This window comes from Mauremys reevesii, linkage group 19, assembly GCF_016161935.1.
Source record: "Mauremys reevesii isolate NIE-2019 linkage group 19, ASM1616193v1, whole genome shotgun sequence".
Classification (NCBI taxonomy): domain Eukaryota; kingdom Metazoa; phylum Chordata; order Testudines; family Geoemydidae; genus Mauremys; species Mauremys reevesii.
In genome coordinates, this window is record NC_052641.1 from 24,655,001 (window position 1) to 24,674,761 (window position 19,761).

The 19,761-nt window shown below is 48.2% G+C and overlaps 1 protein-coding gene across 5 annotated transcripts in view; it reads left to right on the plus strand.

Annotated features, from left to right (window-relative positions):
• The window catches only part of PBX3 (PBX homeobox 3), a 155,956-nt gene that overhangs the window by 117,160 nt on the left and 19,035 nt on the right, over positions 1-19,761 (plus strand). For all 5 annotated transcript variants that reach the window (XM_039506823.1, XM_039506818.1, XM_039506822.1 and 2 more), the window contains 3 exons: positions 6,141-6,382; positions 15,540-15,730; positions 18,716-18,851. In XM_039506823.1, coding sequence (XP_039362757.1) covers positions 6,141-6,382; positions 15,540-15,730; positions 18,716-18,851 — 569 coding nt within the window. The remainder of the gene's footprint in view (positions 1-6,140; positions 6,383-15,539; positions 15,731-18,715; positions 18,852-19,761) is intronic.

Genomic DNA, 19,761 nt, shown 5'->3' on the forward strand with positions numbered 1-19,761 from the left:
AGCTCTTCTTCGGGTCTGAGGAAGCTGCTCCGAGCAGCAAAGCTAAATGCAAAATGGAACAGGTCTCTCTCAGACCTGAAGAAGAGCTCTGTGTGGCTCGAAAGCTGCTCTCTCCCCGACAGGCGTCGGTCCAACAGACGATATCCCCTCCCCAGCTTGTGCGTCGATAAGGTAAGGATCGGTTGGTGATAGTGTCAGAGGAGAGAGTTCTGTGAGCTGGGCTCAAGCACAGGGTACAGTGGTGTTCGCATGCTGGTGGCTCAGAGCTCTGTTTTGCTCCATGGACTCTGCACGTTTATTACCAGCTGGATGCTTTGGAGTGATTTCATGCTCTACCCCAAGGAAACGGAAGTCTTGGTGCTTTGGAGGCTATTTCTCCTTTGCTGAGGGGACGTGTTTGGAGTTAGTGAGTAGGATTAAGAATCTGAAGCCCCTTTAAAGTTTAAACCACATCTTTTCCATGCCGGGCCCCCAGCTGACTGTGGGAGAAATTCAGAAATTCTGCTGTGGTGCTTCTTGGGAGTTGTTGTTCAGTGCCTCATGCTCCCCCTCTATAGGCCAGGATCCCTAGTCAGACTCCATCTCCCACGATGCACTGCGGCAGCATAACCAAATCAAACATTTTCTTTTCTGCTTGTTCATTTTTTTGATGAAAATTTATTTTTTTTGGTGGAAACGAGACACTTTTGATGGAAAATTGGGGTTTCAACTAAACTATTTTTTTCATGAAAAAACAGCTTTGATGGTAAATTTTCAATCAGCTCTAATATTAAGGAAAAAGGGAAGCTTAACACTCCACTGCATATCCATGCAAGACAGTCATGTCACAGAGAGGTTAGCTCCAGAGCGATGCCAGTTACATACAACCTCCTTTTCTGACCTGCTCCAGTGGGGCTTCAGCACATGCTAGGCTCAGGAGAACTATGTTCTGTGCCTGGCTCTGCTGGATGGTTGTCATCTCCCCTTTCTCTGTGTAAAATGAGTGTAACCGCAACTTCCCTTTGTAAAGCACTGGAGATTGGGATGAAAAGCATTTCATCAAAGTGTTTATGGGCCTATGGAAGTCAGTGGGAGTCTTTCCATTGACTTCATTGTGCGTTGGCTCAGGCTGTCTGAGGGCTTAGGAGGACAGAAGGAGAGCTGACTTGCAGTGTGGGGGCGACTGGTTGTCACATTTGGATTGTGTGTTGCGAAATATCCATGTAAGCACCAAGAACTTCAGAAGAGACCCTTCTTCCCAAATGGAACGAGGGAATGAATAAATAAAGAAGATGGAGGAATCATGAGGCGGAGGCCAGTCCCAAGGGTCAAGCCTTCGTTGTGTTGGCAATATTATTCAGTTAGTCAGGATAGTACTGTACAGTTCAGACACTGCAGGTTTCTAATCTGCTTATTTATAATTCAAAAGCTTGCCCATATATTAATGAACCCTTAATGAGCTGTTGAAAATGCCTGAATTAGAGTCAGATTATTAAACTCAAACGGCCCCTGTAATCATACCATTTGAGTGGGCTTTAGGTACTTTTCATATCTGCAGCTTTCTATTGTGAAGAAGATGGGTTTATTCGAAGAAAGCTTTGTAATAATTTTGACCTGCAATTTATTTATTGGCCTCTGAATGCAGCAGTCTATGCAGATGCTCTCGTCTATTATCTGTGGGGGCAGGTGCACAGCATGTAGAAAGACAGCTAATTAGGATTTGCTGAAAGATATGCTAAAACTGTGGTCTTATAACAAAGCCAAGTTCATTGTTAAACAACGTTTTAGTGTCTGTTTATGTGATTTGTCTAAAAATGGTGGAGATTCTGAAATGAATGTTGTGGTTATAAGCAGATTAAAATCAGTAGCAAACATGCTTTTTGTTAACCTTATAATGCTCCAATGTCACCAAGGATACTAGATTTTTAAACTTTATATGGACCCATATGTGCATAAGAAGATATTACTGAGCACATTACGTAACAGGAGTGTTAGACACGGGAGGTAATTGTCCCACTCTGCTTGGACCTGGTGCGGCCTCCGCTGGAGTGCGCACTTCTGGGCACCACATGTTAGGAAAGACGTGGACAAACTGGAGGGAGTCCAGAGGAGAGCAACAAAAATGACAGAGGGTCTAGACAATCTGACCTCTGAGGGAAAGACGGCTCTGGGGAGGTGCTGTCTTCAAGCATGTTAAGAGCTGGTTTTGAGAGGATGGTATTCTTCATGTCCACTGAGGGTCAGACAAGGAGAAAGGGAAAGCTAGGTTCGATATTAGGACAAACTCTCTAACTCTAGGGGGAGTTCAGCTCTGGAACAGGCTTCCAAGGGAGGTTGTGGAATCCCTGTTACTGGAGGTTTTTAAGACCAGTCTGGACAAACACCTGTTGGGGATGGTCTAAGTTTACTTGGGGACTTGAGTTCTTGAGGTCCCTTCCAGCCCAACAGCTCTGTGATTTTATATAAAGGGAACCTGCAAAGTGTTTTAAAAATGCACCATTCTAGATGCCATATTAAGGGGAAAGTATTCGCCTTTTGGTCAGTGCACAGCTAGGTTATTGCTGTCTGGCTGAGACCTCACACTTCCTGTGCCATTAGTACATCTGTAGTTGTTCTGGAAGTGATGTATTGTTGTGTTCTTTCAAGTCTGCTCTGTACCTTAATTCCACCATGCACTGAAAGGTCAGTGAGCTAAACAGTAATAAACTCATAGTTTGATATACTGAGGAATAAAAAAGGGAAACAATAGCCCCAGAGTCTGAGCTTATATGTCAGAAAATACATATATTATCACTGTATTCAGATGGAGAGTAATTTATAAAGGCAGGTGCTAGGTAGCAACAAACGTATGCCCTATGGAGAAAGAACAGTGTTTTCTCCTTACTAAAGAATCCAGGAAGTGTTCTGGATCTTTCTTATCAGATTCACTTACATATATGATAGGGGAACCGATTGGATGGTTTGTAACTCTAGTGTTCCTAATCAGTGCGGTTACACAGAATACAAAGAGTTCCCTGCTTTTTCCCCTTAAAGGAAAACAATCTCCTATTTATTCTGTGCTGATTTGATGCATATAATTCATAAAGTAACTAGGGAGGATTAACACATTTATCCCCACACACGAGGTTAACTCTTGTACGAGTTAGTTAATTAACTCATGGCTTTGCCATTCACATGAACAATGGAGCTCACTCAGTAGCAAAATAAATGCTAGATCCTGGTATGTTACCTCCCTTTCTTTCCCATTTCTTTGTGTGTTGTCAGACACCCACTCTCTGGGCTGTATGTGTCTCTGCTTTGGAATTACGCATATTACTTCCCACTAGGAAGAAAACAATTTGCCACTCCCGGTGTTACCTGCGTTATCACAGTATATTAGGACTCTGAGCTGCAGACTCTGGCAGCTTGGTCATTTTCAGTGTCTGCTGCTACATTCCTTCCTCTTGTGTGTGGAAGGCGGGAGGGGGGTCTCTTTCTTCCATTGACTCCTTTAACCCTCCTTCCAGCTGGTCTCCTTTTGTATTTATTTAAAACCAGGGAGCATTGTCTCTTCTTAGGCATGTTGTTACCAGGAAGCTCAATAATTGTGTTAGTCTCAGTCTAGAAACACAGTCATTTTGAGCAGAAATTTTTACTCTTTGGCCCGTACTCCAAAGTACAAGGACCAGGAAGCCAGAGGAGTGGGGCCCATTTACCTGAGCGCAGAATTTGGTCCCGAGTGTTTATCTGTCAGGGGAGATGAGTGAAACCACGATTGAAATCTCTGATGGTGAATAAAGACCATTGTAGGCCATAAGACTCAACAGCCGCTGGGGGAAAGTACAGGAAAAGAAACTGACGGAGACAAAGAACAAAGAAATAACAATAGGAATGGGTATGTAGAAGGAAACAATTGAAAATGTAAATGGAAGAGGGTTAGAAAACCAGAACGCTGTTCAAAAATGTTAAAGCCAGGCTGGAAGGGAGAGAGGAAAAAGACAAAAAAAAGGACAATCACCTCAGGAGGGAAAAAATTCTTTGTACGAATCAGAAAGAGAATGTCCAAGGAAAATGAGTTTCTGTTCTTCTTTCCTCTAGTCTCTTTGAGCTGTTGCACTTTCTTTTGCTGACACACACACATAACAAAGCTGCCAAATCTTAAGTCTAAGAAACTTTCATGAGCTAAGCAGGTGTATTGGGTTGAGCGAGGCTGAGCTGGTAACGTTGATGTCTGTGAGCGGGTAGATGCCGGAATAAAGAGGCGGAGCTGTCTGAACTGCTGTTTCAGTGTTCTTTGACCCACACGGTTCTTGGTGCTAACTTTTGGGCTCAGTCAATGAGCGGATGATGATCATACGTTATATTTTCAAACCTTGTTCAACCTCCGAACAGGCAACAGAAATAATTTAAAACGACAACGAGACATTTTTATTATCCCAATTAAATTATATGGAATTATATTTTTAAATGAAGGTGACAGGTTTAAAATGTGTGTCTTAGAGTGAAATTAAAGCTGTGCCTTCTTGTGCCTGGAAGGTTGGCCAATGAGGGGTCGTGTCATGCAATGTGTGGAGTTCAGGACATCGAGGAATCAAATCTGTTTCTAAAAGAGTGTGGGCTGCATCGAGGCTAGCCTAGATAATAGCATTGCTGGTACTCAACGGAACACTTGGCAGCTTCTGGATGTTATTGTCATGTACGCTGCACTCTACACAGGGTGTGCACCACTGTGTGTAACTAAGAACAGGCGCAGACACAGACGGCAGAATCAGAATGCAAACATGCGAGGTGCCAACTTCCTACCCACTGGGATCTTGTCTAACTAGTGTGTGAATACCTGGTTTTAAACAGATTTAAAGAGGTTAATTGGGCTGGGAGATCGCTGGTTGTGTTACATCTTTAATAGAAGTGCTGATTCGAGTAGCAATGGCTCTAGTGATTTTTATACTAGTGTAATTATTTTTAAACTTTGTTTTCAGCATTGTTGATAACATCTTGGCAGAGTGCCTGCATGCCCTGATTAAACCTACAAATTGTCAGCCTTGATCTGTAGCACTCAGATGAGATTGCTGACTGGGCATCACTTTGGATGGTCTCATTTTAAAACAGAAATTAGGTTTAAAGTGTTGTTCCCACCAACATACTGTAATAGTGCCAGCAATTTCAAACCCATGTTTAGCATCCCAGCATCCTGACTGCAGTTAAATGCCTGGGTGGTAAGAGAAGGCATCATTCTTCCTTGTTTATATTTAATGCTTAAATCTGCATGTGAGCTCCAGAGTGGTGCACTGTTCTGCATGGCAGGCGGTGTGCAGGAGGGCATGCTGGGGTCCCACCACCCTCAGCTTTTCATGAAGAGGCACTTGTGTTATCTTGCCCTCACTTCTATCCCCGCTGCTGCCCTTGTAATGCCTAAACCTTCCACGAGGGGGTTGGGTGCATTGTAGGAGCTCGCTGACCTTTGGAGGATGGCTCCCTCTGAGGTATATTTGGTTGACACCAGTGGGAGTTATAGCACCGATTTACTCTGATGGGAAAGTCCCCTGGAGTTCAGTGGAGAACGCTACCCCTTCTGCAGACACTCCAAGTTAACCCTTCGGATTCTGTAGCAGGGATAGATTTCTGCCGAGCAAGTCTCCGCAAGAACACCACGAACCTCAGACAAATAAATAACACAAACTTACTCCGACCATATGTTTTTCTATCCGTGTGATATTGCTAAATAAGTAGTGCTTAGATTTAGGTATGTTATTGAAAAATAAAGGAAAACATCATGTATGCGTATATTCCTGTCATATTTACAGTAAAGAATTAAAAAAACCTATCGAGTGTTTGAAAAGTTCTGTGACAAGTCTCTCATCCTCCGTTAAACTCAGTGGGTTTCCAGAGTAATTTCTATAGACCCCTATTGGTTTTATTTCTGCTAAATTCTATACGACTTTTCCTTAGGGCTGGGGGACGCTTGGACCTCTTAGGCCATCGTGGTGATGGGGACAGAGCCGTTATCCACCCTCACGCCTGGGGGTCAATGTCTCTCCCGGCAGAGAATGGATTTGTAAAATATTACAATGACTGGTCCAGCCCACCCCCGGCAGTGGGGCTGGCAGCAGGCAGGAGCTTGCCAGGGCATGGGAAATACTCACTGTGGTTTCTCTGTCTGTCTCTCTCTTTTTTTACCCAAGGTTTGAGCATCCGAGGAGCCCAGGAGGAAGACCCTCCCGATCCCCAGCTAATGAGACTGGACAATATGCTTCTGGCAGAAGGGGTTTCAGGTCCTGAGAAAGGTGGGGGATCAGCAGCAGCAGCCGCAGCCGCAGCAGCCTCTGGAGGGTCCTCAGATAACTCTATCGAACACTCAGATTACAGAGCCAAATTGACCCAGATCAGACAAATCTATCACACAGAGCTGGAGAAATATGAACAGGTCAGACATCGCTCTCACAGCCCTATGTGTGCCTGCTGCCACTTGTCTCTGCACTTCTGTTTCTATATAGGGCTTAAAAATTACATCTGTCTCTGGTTACAGAGCTGGGTAGTCGAATGAAAGGGCTGATGTTGTGGGTGGAGCTCGGAGCCAATGACCAGGCTGGCTAGTATGCCTGGTTCTTATCTGTTTCCCCCGCTGTTATGGCGGGTGCACACGAAAACAGCCCGAACCAGTAGTCCCCCCCACCCTAGAAACTGCTCGGTTAGGGGACTCTGAGGGTGTGTCTACACAGGGAGAACAAACCCACAGCAGGCCTGGGCCAGCTGACTCGGGCTCGGGCTGGAGCAAGCTGGGACCCTGCGAGGGAGGGTCCCAGATCTCCGCCTCCAGCCTGAGCCCAGATGTCTGCACAGTGATGGTTAGCTCTGAAGCCTGAGTCAGCTGACCTGGGCCAGCTGCAGCTATGCCACAGGGCTTTTATCCCCGTTTAGACGTACCCTTAAGGGAAGGGGGGGGCGTTAAATAGTGCCACTCTGTAAGCCTGTAATGAACCCTAGTAACATCAGTGCTTCAGTGAGCCAAAATGCGCACGATGGCTGGGAGCCATACCACTTGGGGAGGTTATCAGATCTCACACGCTAAGTAAGGTCAGGCCTGGGCTAGTACTTGCCTGGGAGATGGTTGAGAAACAGGAAATGGTGTTGATGAATTAATAGGCATCAAACTTCCTCAGAGCTGGCAGTGAATCCAAGACTCTAGCATGGTGCTAGGTGGCCCCTGCTGCTGGAGGTGGTGTCTTTAGAGGTCCTGGCCACTTGTGGTTGTGAAGATCCCATGGCATTGTTTGCAAGATTTAGAGCATTAGCTTGAGTGTCCTGGGCAAATATATTCTGCCTCCCTAAATTCTGCCTGAAGTTTCAATTGGGTTTGGTAATCTGTATCTTTCTCTCTATAAACTATAGCCATGTAGAGATATAAAGCACTTCAGGATTATTCAGGATGAAATACACTATATAAATTTAAGATGATAATTTATTATTCATAATAATAAGAAATATGCAAATTAAGTTGATGGTGAAACCTTTTAAGGTTGACATTTGCTCTCAGTATTTTTACATGCTATAAATAATCCTCTGCAGATCCTCAGGGCTGCGGGTTCTTCTCCGGGAGCTGGTGACATGCTGCTCTTGTGGGTTTCATGGACACTGGGGGAACCTTTAAAAAACTGCATTCTGCTCTAGTGCAGAGCAGTGTGGCTTCCCTGCCCCCGTGCATCCAGCGTGGCAGGGACTGTGCAGTGATGACAGCCTGCAGAGCCATCAGGGAGAGGGATTGTCCTTTGTGTTTCTTTAGTGGACAACTTTGCATCTAAGGAGCTGGAAGCGGGGGGGGGGGAAAGAGGGGCGGGGGACGGAAGAAGAAAAGGGTGTGAGACCCCTGGCTGTTGCCAGCCTCAGCCATAATGGCTTCATTTCTCCCGCCAGAGAGGTCCTAGTAAAGCTTATAAACCCTGAACCTACTCTGCTCAACGAACCTAATCAGCTGGTGGTTTCCTGAGCTGAAGGGGGGGAAGTTCTGGGCTCACCCCAGCACATTACTGTGAAGTGTCCCTCTGAACAAAACGAAACCACAACCGAGACCGTAAGGCAGTGGTAAAAATCCCACTTGAAAGCACGACAGCAAAGGAAATCACAGGGGCTGCTCAGGCTCCGTTCTTTTGCCAGAAGCCGGGAATGGGCGACAGGGGATGGATCACGGGATGATTCCCTGTTCTGTCCATTCCCCCTGGGGCACCTGGCACTGGCCGCTGTCGGAGGACAGGCCACTGGGCTGGACGGACCCTTGCTGTGGCTCGACCTGGCTGCTCTTCTGTTCTTAGCTGCTCTGCTGGGGCTTGGCAAGTTCCCCCAGTCTGCTCTGCTGGGGCTTAGCCATGGGAGGGGACTTGCTTGGTCTCCCAGCCGGGGTCCTTGGCTGTAGGATGCTCAGACTTTGCATTTTAATCCCACAGAGGCTCTTGGACTAGTTTAATTTCCTGTTTTATGAAGGTCATTAACACAAAAGAAAACATGGAAGAGGTTAATGGAGTCTCCCTGCAAGGTATTGACAGTAAGGGCCACCCTCTGGCAGAGTCCGTGGCTGGCTTGCACGCCAACCCCCTAAAATGCCGTGATCTGCCCTGTTGGACACTGGTGGGATCTTCAGGTAGGTGCAGCAGGCAACAGGCAGACAGCACAGCTGGTCCTGCTGCGTTGTGTGCGCACTGCCCGCTGCCCTGAGCGGCCTGACCAGATGAGCCGGCGGGACAGTCCTGGCTCCTTGCAGGTTCTTGCTTCGGAGCTGCACACATGCTTATTCAACAGTCTGGATTTCTTTGTCTCTAACAGATTCCTGCCTCCCCGCCGCCAATCAGCACGTCTGCAGGGGCAGCAATAACCCAGAGTCCCTCTTTCTGAGCCTTCTAATAGTCCCCGAGCCTGCCTATTGGCCCCTCTCCCTTCCCTGGGTCTCTCCACAAGGCCTCATCTCTTACAACCAAACAGTCGCTGAAAGGCCCAGTAGCTCTGGAAGCCTCTTGGCTTGACACTGATTGCAACTGAGTTGAGATCATTCAAATCTCACAAGCTCTGGAATCTAAGATGCAGCCAGACCCGCTCTGAGAGGCTCCCGGAGGTCTCGGATCAGCAGCACACGTCTGGGTGTCAGGGAGCAGGCAGGAAGCTGGGTGGTGGGGAGGGAGTTGTGTCATGTGGACAGCTGAGGAGGCGTTTGGGGACACGGGTTGGATGCTTTCCCCAGCCGGTGCAGTCCAGGCCACGTTCTGCTGGAAATGTGGACAGAACCTTTGTGGCTGTGGTTCAAGGCCAGGGCTATTCACACACTGGCCATTAGTCCTGTCTGCGGCCAGCAATCCTTCACTATGTCATTACAGTGCCGGAGGACTCAGTGAGTGACTGACAGTGACTTTGCTCAAAGGTCCTTTTTCTCCATAAAGAAACAACCTGTGCAAGTCATAGACTCATAGACTTTAAGGTCAGAAGGGACCATTATGATCATCTAGTCTGACCTCCTGCACAATGCAGGCCACAGAATCCCACCCATCCACTTCTATAACAAACCCCTAGCCTATGTCTGAGTTATTGAAGTCCTCAAATTGTGGTTTAAAGACCTCAAGGTACAGAGAATCCTCCAGCAAGTGACCCGTGCCCCATGCTGCAGAGGAAGGCGAAAAACCTCCAGGGCCTCTGCCAATCTGCCCTGGAGGAAAATTCCTTCCTGACCCCAAATATGGCGATCAGTTAAACCCTGAACATGTGGGCAAGACTCACCAGCCAGCACCCAGGAAAGAATTCTCTGTAGTAACTCAGATCCCACCCCATCTAACATCCCATCACAGACCACTGGGCATACTTACCTGCTGATAATCAAAGATCAATTGCCAAATTCCCAAACCCTTCCCCACACTGAGCTGGGCAGCGATGCTCTGACGAATACATCCCTTTATTCTGCAGAGGTAGCGATGCTCATCAAATGAACAAACAGCCGCCCCAGCAGTGAATTAAAGCCCCTTAGAAAATCCCAGGGGGAGAGGCTGGAGCTGGATTTCGGGCTGAAATGAATCCCGTGGTTGTACTAATCGCTAGTTCCTGGCAAATGGTCTTTGGCTGTAATAAGTGTAACGATTGGGGCAGGGGAAGGCGACATTAGCTCCATTTACAAAGGTTTCAGCCGAAGTGCCCCAGCCATCTGCCCAAAGCCCAGGAACCAGAGCAGGCTGCGCAGGTGCTGCTAGGGGAGAGAGGCAGCGCTGATCCGAAACATGTATCTTTTCCCCATTGAGCCTGACGCCAGCAACGCCTGCTCTCCAGAAAGACAATCATTTCCCTAGCCTGGCAGCAACCCGTTTGCCTTGAGAATGGGCCCGGTCTCCACAGCCGAGAGGCACCAGGACTTCTCCCCTGTCCTCACTGGCTGCAAGGTTCTGAAAGGCTGCTCCTGTCCTCCAGGTAAAGAGGAAGCGGCCCCACTCCAGCACCCAGCTCCCACTGCATGATTCAGGCACGAGGATTGAGCAGGCCTGCTCCATGGGAGAGGAGGCTGCTCCAAAAGGGGCTCAGTCCATGTCACCATTTCGCGCTGCCTGCGAACCTTCTGCCTAGGGTGACCAGACAGCAAGTGTGAAAAATCAGGACAGGGGCTGGGGGTAATAGGAGCCTATATAAGAAAAAGCCCCGGATATCAGGACTGTCCCTATAAAATCGGGACATCTGGTCACCCTACTTCCGGGGGGTCTTTGCACCCAGGAGCAGAGACCAAAGTGCCGGTTGTGCAGACATTTCCCAGACAGAGTTTGATTCTGACATTGCCAGTTAGGGGAATGCACTTAAAAAAAAAAAAAAAAAAAGGAAAGTGTGTCACGCCAGGAGCAGCCCCCCCACCCCCGCCTTGTGGCAGGAGAAATGGTTGAACGCAGGCAGTTCTCTCCATAATTTACAGCCACTATAATAGAGATGACATATTGAAAGCTATCTTCTATAATTACACTGAAATACATTTTTGCTGTAGGCAAAAGTATTGTAAGGGTCCCAAGCCTCCCTGAGCAGCTGGGAACCTGCTTTCCGAGTTCACAGATGTCTTCTGAATTCACCCCAAATCAGAGTGAAGCCTGGACTCCAGACAAGTGCCACTGAGCATGCTGAGAACTCGCCCGAGTGCAGTGTGGCCTAGTGCAGAATATTGTTTGGGGAATGGCTGTCCAGCCGCTGAACTAGGCCAGTCTCCGTCTTGTCCTTGTGCACATCCGAGAAGTCTTGATTAAGCATTAAAGCATGCTGAGGCATTCTCTGCTTCTCTAGGGTTTCGGAGCAGGTTAACGAGGCCAGCCCTTACAACCTGACCTTATTAGTGATGTGCAGGGCACCACCAGGCCTGAAAAATAGTAGCAAGAAATGGCTCAAGTAGCTTGGATATTGTACCTAAACGTGAGAGAACAAGACCATGTGGCACATTCATCTGATCTTATTTCCACCCTTGGGATTCAGGAGTAACTCCCCAGCAGTTAAATGGTGCACACTAGCGATAGGGAAACTGGAATCAGGCCCTTTCTGTAGCTCCAAAGCAGCGAGCCTTTCCTCTGCATGGGACGGTTCTCGTCTCCTGAAAGCAGAAAGTTCACTGGAGCTTTTCAACAGAACGTTTGTGTGTGTTCAGTCTTCTTGGTTTAAACACACCGGTCTCACAGCCGCCCCTTAGCAGTCTCATTCTGAGATGTCCAGAGCTGGTGAAGAGAGTGAATTATCTGACCCTTCTGGAGGGCAGTTTAACACCATTTTGGGGCAGAAATATTTTCATGGGGAAAAAATGCATGAAAATATTTTCACTGCAACCGTTTCCGTTCATACAGGGCTTTGGAAGAAACACCCCAGATCCTGTGAATAATGATGAAATTAGGTGGCAAGTGTTGTGCCTGTGACATTTTCTCAGTGCCAAGTATTTTTCAGGGAAACCAGAGCCCCCCTGGTGTCTCAGGAAAAGAGTTGCTGCATTTTGGTACCTACGTTACTTACGAACGTGTGTTATTTACCCGATGAACGAAAGCTTCTTGAATAACAGTCAGATGGGTAAAAATGTTTTTTCTGAAACATCTGTACTATTACTCCTGCTGGGGAGCCAACCGGTGAAATGCAAACGTAGAACTGACCCTTCCAGACTCTTACCAGGGAGTGGATGCTCATTTCCCTGAGAAGCGCCAGTGAAGGCTGAGTCTGCTCATTGCTGGACATGCTACGTGTGGCAGTAAGGGCTCAGATCCAGAGACCAGGGATGTCAATGGAAAGATTCCCCGGGATCCAGCTCTGAGTGTGTTCCAATCCTGCAGTGGGTTTTATGGTGAGACTGTTAGGATCGTGACTCGGTGGCTCTGCATGATCAGTTCTGCCCAGGGTGATGCTGGCAGGAATGAACACTACACCTGGGTCAGACACATGCAAGTGCCCAAGGTTACAAAATATGAGCCCGTGTCGCTTGGCACAGAACTAAATTTCCGGTCCAGTTTCCAAGAATCCTTAATTTTCTTTAGCAAAACCAAACAGGGCCAGGCACGTGTCTGTGCTCCCAGGTAGTGACCATGTGCCATGTCAGCACATAGCGGGGACTCATGCCAGAGCTGGAGGAACAGAACCCAGAACAGTGAGAACCGGGAGCTGTGGTTTGTTTCAGGCTGGCAATATCAAAGCTGCCAAAGCAATGTGTCTCCGATTCGATCGTGCCACCTGCTTGTGGACGGAGCCCTGGCTTGCCAGGCTTGGCCACCAGTGACACTAGGTGTATGTGGTTAAACAGGGTTTCCAGGATTAGCTCCTCCACTGGAATCAGACCAGACACGCCTGGCAGCCCTACAGGCAGGCAGGGAATCCACTGCTACTGTCTCCCTGCCCTGCCCCAATGGGGAGAGGAAGCTCGCAGCCTGGTCCACCTTCCCTCCAGCCCTGATGAGTGGAAATATTTCATTCCCCTGGGATGTCTCCAGCCCAGTTCACAAGCGGAACAACTGCCAGTGACCCAGAGAGAGGAGAGGAGCAGTTCCCATTCTCCTTCTCCCTGGCAGCAGGAGGATCCATTGCCACTTCCAGCCGAGGTACAGGTCTGGCCCCCGTAGGGCAGAGGAAGGGAGCTGTGGACCCGCCTATTTCGTTGTTTCGGGCCATAAAAATAAACCCAAGGGAAGGAAAAATGTGCAAATGAAAAACAAAGCTCAGATTTGATCAAATATAAAACCGAGGAAGCCTCACTAGAGCCTGGGAAAGGAACTGCAGCTCCCTGCTAGTTGCCTCCCCTCCCTCGCTCCAGCGGTGCCCATGGAGCCCGAACGGGGACTGAGCGGGAACGTGACCTGGACTCAGTGACGGTGCTGCCGAGCCATCGTCAGGGAGACTCAGCCAGGCCCAAGAGCCGCAGTGCGCTGTGCACCAGGCGAGTCCTGCGCCCCTGCAAGGCAAGGAGCTGAGCCTGTCACACGGCTGCCTCCAAAGCCGTGCAGCAAGGACGTAAATTAGCCTGTAATTTACTTTCAGTAGTGTAAAGAAAAAAATCACTTTGCCTGAAGTGTATGCATCTTTCTTAAGGGTGTACCCAGATTTTAATTATCTAAATGTAAATACTTAACGAATTTTACTTAGAGTAATGAGCTAAAGTGCACACTACATAAATGAGATGTTCTAATTAATCATGTATGAACTACTGGTTTAAAGAAAAGCTCCGTGAATTCTGCAAATGTTGGGCTATTGCCAAATTGCTAATCAGCATTTGCATTCATAGATGGCTTCACTTAATAAGTTGTGAGACATTCAGCAAATGTTATAGGAAATGATGAGTTTTTAGATGCATAAACTTTTCCCTTTTCACTCTCCCTCATGTGGGCTCCTGAAATTCAGATTAGTCATTGAAAACCTAGATGCAAAACAAACCCTAACCCCAGCTTTCGAATCAAAGTGATGCTGACACCACAGTGAGAGTTACATGCTTAGCCCGATCAAGACTTCTGCAGTTTCCTCTGCCTGATTTAGTGACTGCTGAGTGTCATGGTCATAGCCCAGGAGGTTGGGTACATGAGAGTGAAATCCTTTGGCCATATTTGGCAGTGATTCTAGCTCAGCTTTGCTTTTCTACATCTGCCTTGCTTGGATAATCAAAATGCACCCCTGCAAAGGCACCCAAAGCCTCTGAGACATCCTCCTTGGTGTGAAGGCCTTTTGCAGGACCAGACATCCCTTTATTTTTTGCATGCCTAAAAAATGCAGCTCTCAGCTGGCACAGTGCTAGGTCCCTGGTTTTCTACGGCCAGGTTAGGACAATGACAGGTTTGTACATGGAATGTGCTGGAGTTCCATTCTGGGTCCCTAGGAAGAGATTAGTTCTGTAGTTGTAACTTAGTTCCCTCAAGCAGAAAACAGTGCTGGGTTTTGTTTTTGAGCAAGAGGACAGACAGATAAATCAGCATGGTTTGTGACAGCACCCAGCCTCTGCTTACGGAGCAGCCAGAATGCCAGCACACTAACGGCTTGTTCATAGCAACATCCAGCTCAGGAAAAGTCTCTGGATGAGGCAGCCTGAGAAGTTTAGATTGCACTATCCTCCTCCCTACATAATCTGTGGAGGCAGAAAGGAATGCGAATCCAAAGCTTCCAGCACCTTCTCTCGTCAGTGTTCAGGCCATACTGTGGAGGCCAGGGCCCAGAGAGCCCTGCAGATGTATGGCATATGGCCTCTGTGAAATTATGTCTTTTAAAGGGTTTGCTCTAGGTAAAATCAAAGTGATTTAAATATCATAATCTGCCACAGCTGGTTAAACAATTACTTGCTGTGTGAGAGTGGTGAAGTGCATTCCTAGAAGGGAAGTCATGGTATCAGGCAGGCTTCAAAGATAGGGGGGGCCTCACCCACATTTAGGTTATTAACTCTGCTCTGCAACAATGGAGTCCCAGCTACTATTATGCTCATGCCTGTTGCTATTTATATGCTATAACCTGAGCACACCCTTCCACTTCGGTGCCCTTCTGCCCCACCTAGAAAAATACACGGGCACTGTCTTTACGATTTATTTCTCTTTAAATGTAAAAAGAGCCATAGCATAGTCCTAGCTTGTTTACCCCCCTGGCACTGTTAAAAGAAAAGAGACTCAAACTTTCATTCACAAATATGCATCTGTGTCTATCCATTGTATTATTGCTGATCAGAGGACGGCTCAGCTCCCTGACAAGGGAAAGACGGGCCATGCTCTAGTGAAGGACCCTGGAGGTCTCTGCCGGATGAGCCCAAGGGGAACCCTGAGGGAGATAGATGGTTAAGAGCAAGGGTCGGGGGGGGGGGGGACTGGCACGGTATCCCAATCTCCCAAATTAGGAGGGGTCACTCTGTGGCTGCCTGGCCTCTTTTCCTGCGTGCATTGCCTCCCATTGTGAGGTGGCTGAGGATAGCTACTGCAGGCTCCTCACAATTCATTGCCACCGCAGAGCTTGCCATGCACAACACCAGCTGGGGTGTGGCATGCACCTGACCCAGGAAATGCTCGGTGGCTTCACACAGCAGTGAGGTCAGCGGTTATGTTCCTGTGTGACAGCACAAAACCATCTCTGAGCTGCTCTGTCCTTCACAGGCGTGTAACGAATTCACCACACACGTGATGAACCTTCTCCGAGAACAGAGTCGGACACGTCCCATTTCTCCCAAGGAGATCGAAAGGATGGTGGGCATCATCCATCGAAAATTCAGCTCCATCCAGATGCAGCTCAAACAAAGCACTTGTGAAGCAGTAATGATTCTGAGATCAAGGTTCCTTGATGCCAGGTACGTGAGAGGATAGTTTTGCTGCTGCTTTCATTCAGACAATGTTTACTGACATGCTCCAGGATGTGTGTTGATTCACCCCGGGCCATGCCTCTGTTCATCCACTCAATGTGTGCTTCGGGAAGGGGAGGTTCCCTGCAGAAAGCTTGCATTGAAATGCTGTGTCTTTTTAACATGTTTAGTATAAGGGTTAAATACTTCAATTCATCTGCCAGAACACATCTCAGAGCTGTACAGGACCCAGGTAAGGGCTGTGACGGGCACCCTGGCAGATATTTGAACCGTTCCAGGGTAAGGTAGCCATGGCGCAGGGTGGGTGTTTTAGAAACGTGTCTTGCAAAATATTGAAATCTGGTAAGGCTGAGCCCAGGTTAGGGTCTGTGTCCTTGTTGACTAGACGTGCCTGGTTGATGTTGTTTACAAAGGTCCAGATTCTGCTGGCCTTGCTCCCACCGGGGTGTCCTTTGGACTTTACCACGTGAAAGGATGACAGACTCAGGCTCTGAACTTGCACCAGCGAAGCTAGTCAGAACCAGCGTGTGGCAGTCTGGTGGGGTCTCTGGAGTACAGCGCTGCTCCCAGCAGCCAGGGTGCTTCTAAAGCTCTCTGGGTCTTTCCCAGGCCTGGGGAACTCTTTCTTTGCTCAGGTTTCAGAGGGGTAGCCGTGCTAGTCTGCATCAGGAAAAACAACGAGGAGTCCTTGGGGCACCTTAGAGACTAACAAATTTATTTGGGCATAAGCTTTCGTGAGCTAGAATCCACTTCATCCGATTCATGGAGTGGAAAATACAGGAGCAGGTATAAATACATGAAAGGATGGGGGATGCTTTACCAAGTGGGAGATCAGTTGAACGAGACAATTTAACTGACAGCAGTAATGGTGAGGAAATCCAGGGAGTGCTTGATGGCTGCCCAGCATATGCAAGGGGTAGGACAGTGCATCTGCCTGTCTCTCCGTGGAGACATCACCAAGTACTTCAGGGAACAACACCCGGGTGCAGGAGGACAGTGGGTACTTGAGATAGGGTGCGGCTGGACAGAGGAGCTGAGCAATGCAATGCCTGCTGATCTCGAGTGCCAGCTTTCTCCACACGATGGTGCAACAGCAGAAACAGACAGACTGAAATTACAAGCAGTTTGTGGAAACAATTAGGTTTCTTTTGAACCACAGAGCAGGCTGCATTAGTGACCACAGGTGTCATTCCTTCCTGGAGAGCTGCACTAATGCAGATTACAGGAACCTATAGCGATTAGGTTCCCTGAGATGTATGGTATATGAGAGGAAACTGAGTAAAACCCTCGGAGCCCAAAGTACTGAGCAGAATCCTAGCAGTGCCTCCCTGTAGCTAGTACCTTGCATCTTACACCTGAAAGCTGTTAGGAGCTAAACAGGAATGAAATAATTTCACTAATGAGAAGGTCACTGGCAGGTGTGGCGAATTAGGGTAATTACAAACAGTTGGGGAAATGTCTGCAGCCAGGTAAAGCTTGCAGATGCACATTTGAAAGTGATTTCTTTACAAGGAAGGAAGGTAAACAAGGCCAAATGAGCGGAAGCCCAGTAATGAGATAAACACAGCTCTGGGGAGAGTCTGCCTGCACCAGGGCCTGCTGGAGGGAGTAACAGAGCCGCGCAGATGGGGCTGAGCGCTGAGGCATTGACGGTCTACTGCATACTGGCCTGAGGCACTGGCGTTCAGATCGCAAGCAGCCCTGAGGGGAACGGAACTTTGAATGGGTCCTTTCTGAAGATGTGCTCAGAAAAACCACTACGCTGGGTGGAAGGGGAAGCCTGAAGCCGTGCAAATGGTGGGGTTTGGATTCCTCTGTTCCACAATCCCCCTTGCACACTGGGAAGGGAGCACAGGGCCTTCTAATCGAGGGGGAAAAGGCCAGTCCAATGTACTGCTCCCCTGCCTAGTCCTGCTCTCAGCTCACCTTGCTCACATTTCTGGGGTATGGACAGGCTGGCGCATGCGCCAGGGCAGCACACTTAAGGGGCAAATCTCTCTGTCTTTCAAGCCCAGGCACTGGAGCAAGGAGACAGAGCTCTGCTTGAGTATTGCGACCTGTGCTGCACACTAGGACTCAGTGATGCCATTCAGACATATCCCATTGTAACAGATAACGTGGAGTCAGACCACCCCAGGGAGCACCGGAGAGCACCGTTCTCTTAGTGGGCTGTGCCTAACGTCCCTTCACACGGCCAGGGAGCTCTGCTGGGTGGTGCACAGCAGGGTCGAGGCACCAGCCACGCACTTCCCTGCCCCCTTTGAACCTTGCTCCTCACTGCGCACCCATGGAGGGGCCCTATTGTTCTTGTGGTTAAGCGGTGAGAGAGTCATTGTTCTGTTTTCAGCAACGAGCTGGTAATTACAGGCCAATAGCACCCACTTTCAGATCTGCAACTTCCTGGAGAAGCAGCTTGGTTCCTGCATGCGAGCCTGGTGCCTCCCAGCAGGCTCTGCACTGCCCGCCTGTCTAGCTCTAGCCATGTTTTGCTTTTCGTTGTATTATTTTTTTTCCCCACTGCACCCATTGCCATGCTATTGGGGTGCCCCAAACAAGGCGTGCCCAGCTAGGGATGAAGTACTGCAAACAGAGACAACGTAGTGACAGGATACTGAGCAAAAGCTGAATAACTCTGTAGTTCAAATGGTCAAGGAAGGCAAGGTCTGAGAATCGACATGTCATGGCAGTGATTATAAACCCTTCAGCATGGTGCCGAGAAGAACTTGGAGTGGGTCAGATCATGATGCCAGGGAAGTCAATGGCAAAATTCCCCTTGATGTGACTGGGGAAAGGGGCAGGGCCCGTGTGTGTATTGTAACATGCCAGTGAGATACAGTTCTCAGCAGAGTGATAAGTGTGTTGCATACAGACTGGTATGTATTTAGGAAGTAAAGGAGGTTTTATCCTGAACAGAGCCTCCTGCAGACTTCTGTTAACATCTGTACCAGCAATGGGTTTCTTTCCTCATTTCAGACGGAAAAGGCGGAACTTCAGTAAACAAGCCACAGAAATCTTGAACGAGTATTTTTACTCCCACCTCAGTAATCCCTACCCCAGTGAAGAAGCCAAAGAGGAGCTGGCAAAGAAATGCAGCATCACAGTATCACAGGTAAGACGAGGCTCATGTCGTCAGCATTGCCATCACCTGCCAGCGCCATCCCTTGCCTGGCAGGGCTGAGCCCTCTTAAGATTGGAGAATATGACACTACGTAGACATGTCTACCCCAGTGATCACTCATGGTTTTGACCAGATACACCTTCCGTAGAATGCTGCTCCTTTCCTTTGAAAGCAAACGCTTCATGGACTTGTGGAGGGTAAGGGGCAACAGTTGCCTAGGTGCAGGAAGTAGCAAGTGCAGAGCACGCCTGGCTCTGATCAGTGTCTGCTGGCTCTAATGTGTAGGTCTATCCAGATGGATACTCTTGCTTTGCTGAGTCCCAGCTATGGGAATGAGGGAATTCAGTGGGAAAAGGCAGGTGGCTCTCTACCCATGCAGTGCCTGGCTCTTCTGGGTATCTGCCCACCCACATGCCAGTCTGTGCCTTTTCTCTCTCCTCTCAGCTACAGTGGAAGATGCATTCCAATGTCCTTTGAAAGCTCTCCGGGCAATCCAGTGGTCCTTGCCCAATACCCTCTTTGGTGAACATAAAAGTTAACGTCTCTGAAACATACATGTAAAAAGGTGGCAGATAGACGGGAAATGTGATTGTAAGCTTCTTGGGGCAGGGAGTATGACTTTCTTTTGGGCCTATTAAGGGCCTGGCTTACTTTAGGGTGCAGTAAAATGAATAAATACAATTAATGCCTGTAAGCAGCTATTCAGCATTACATCATATGCAATCTGTGCATGCCAATCAGATCCTTAGATGGTTCGTCTCTCATTGTCAGCTATACATTCATTAAAACGGAACGTTAATTCAGTGAAAGGCCAGTTTATTGACAAATAAATAATTATTTTTATGGATCAGCTTTTCTCTGATTTGTTGAAACCTTTAAGAAGCCCTGTCAGAATACAACT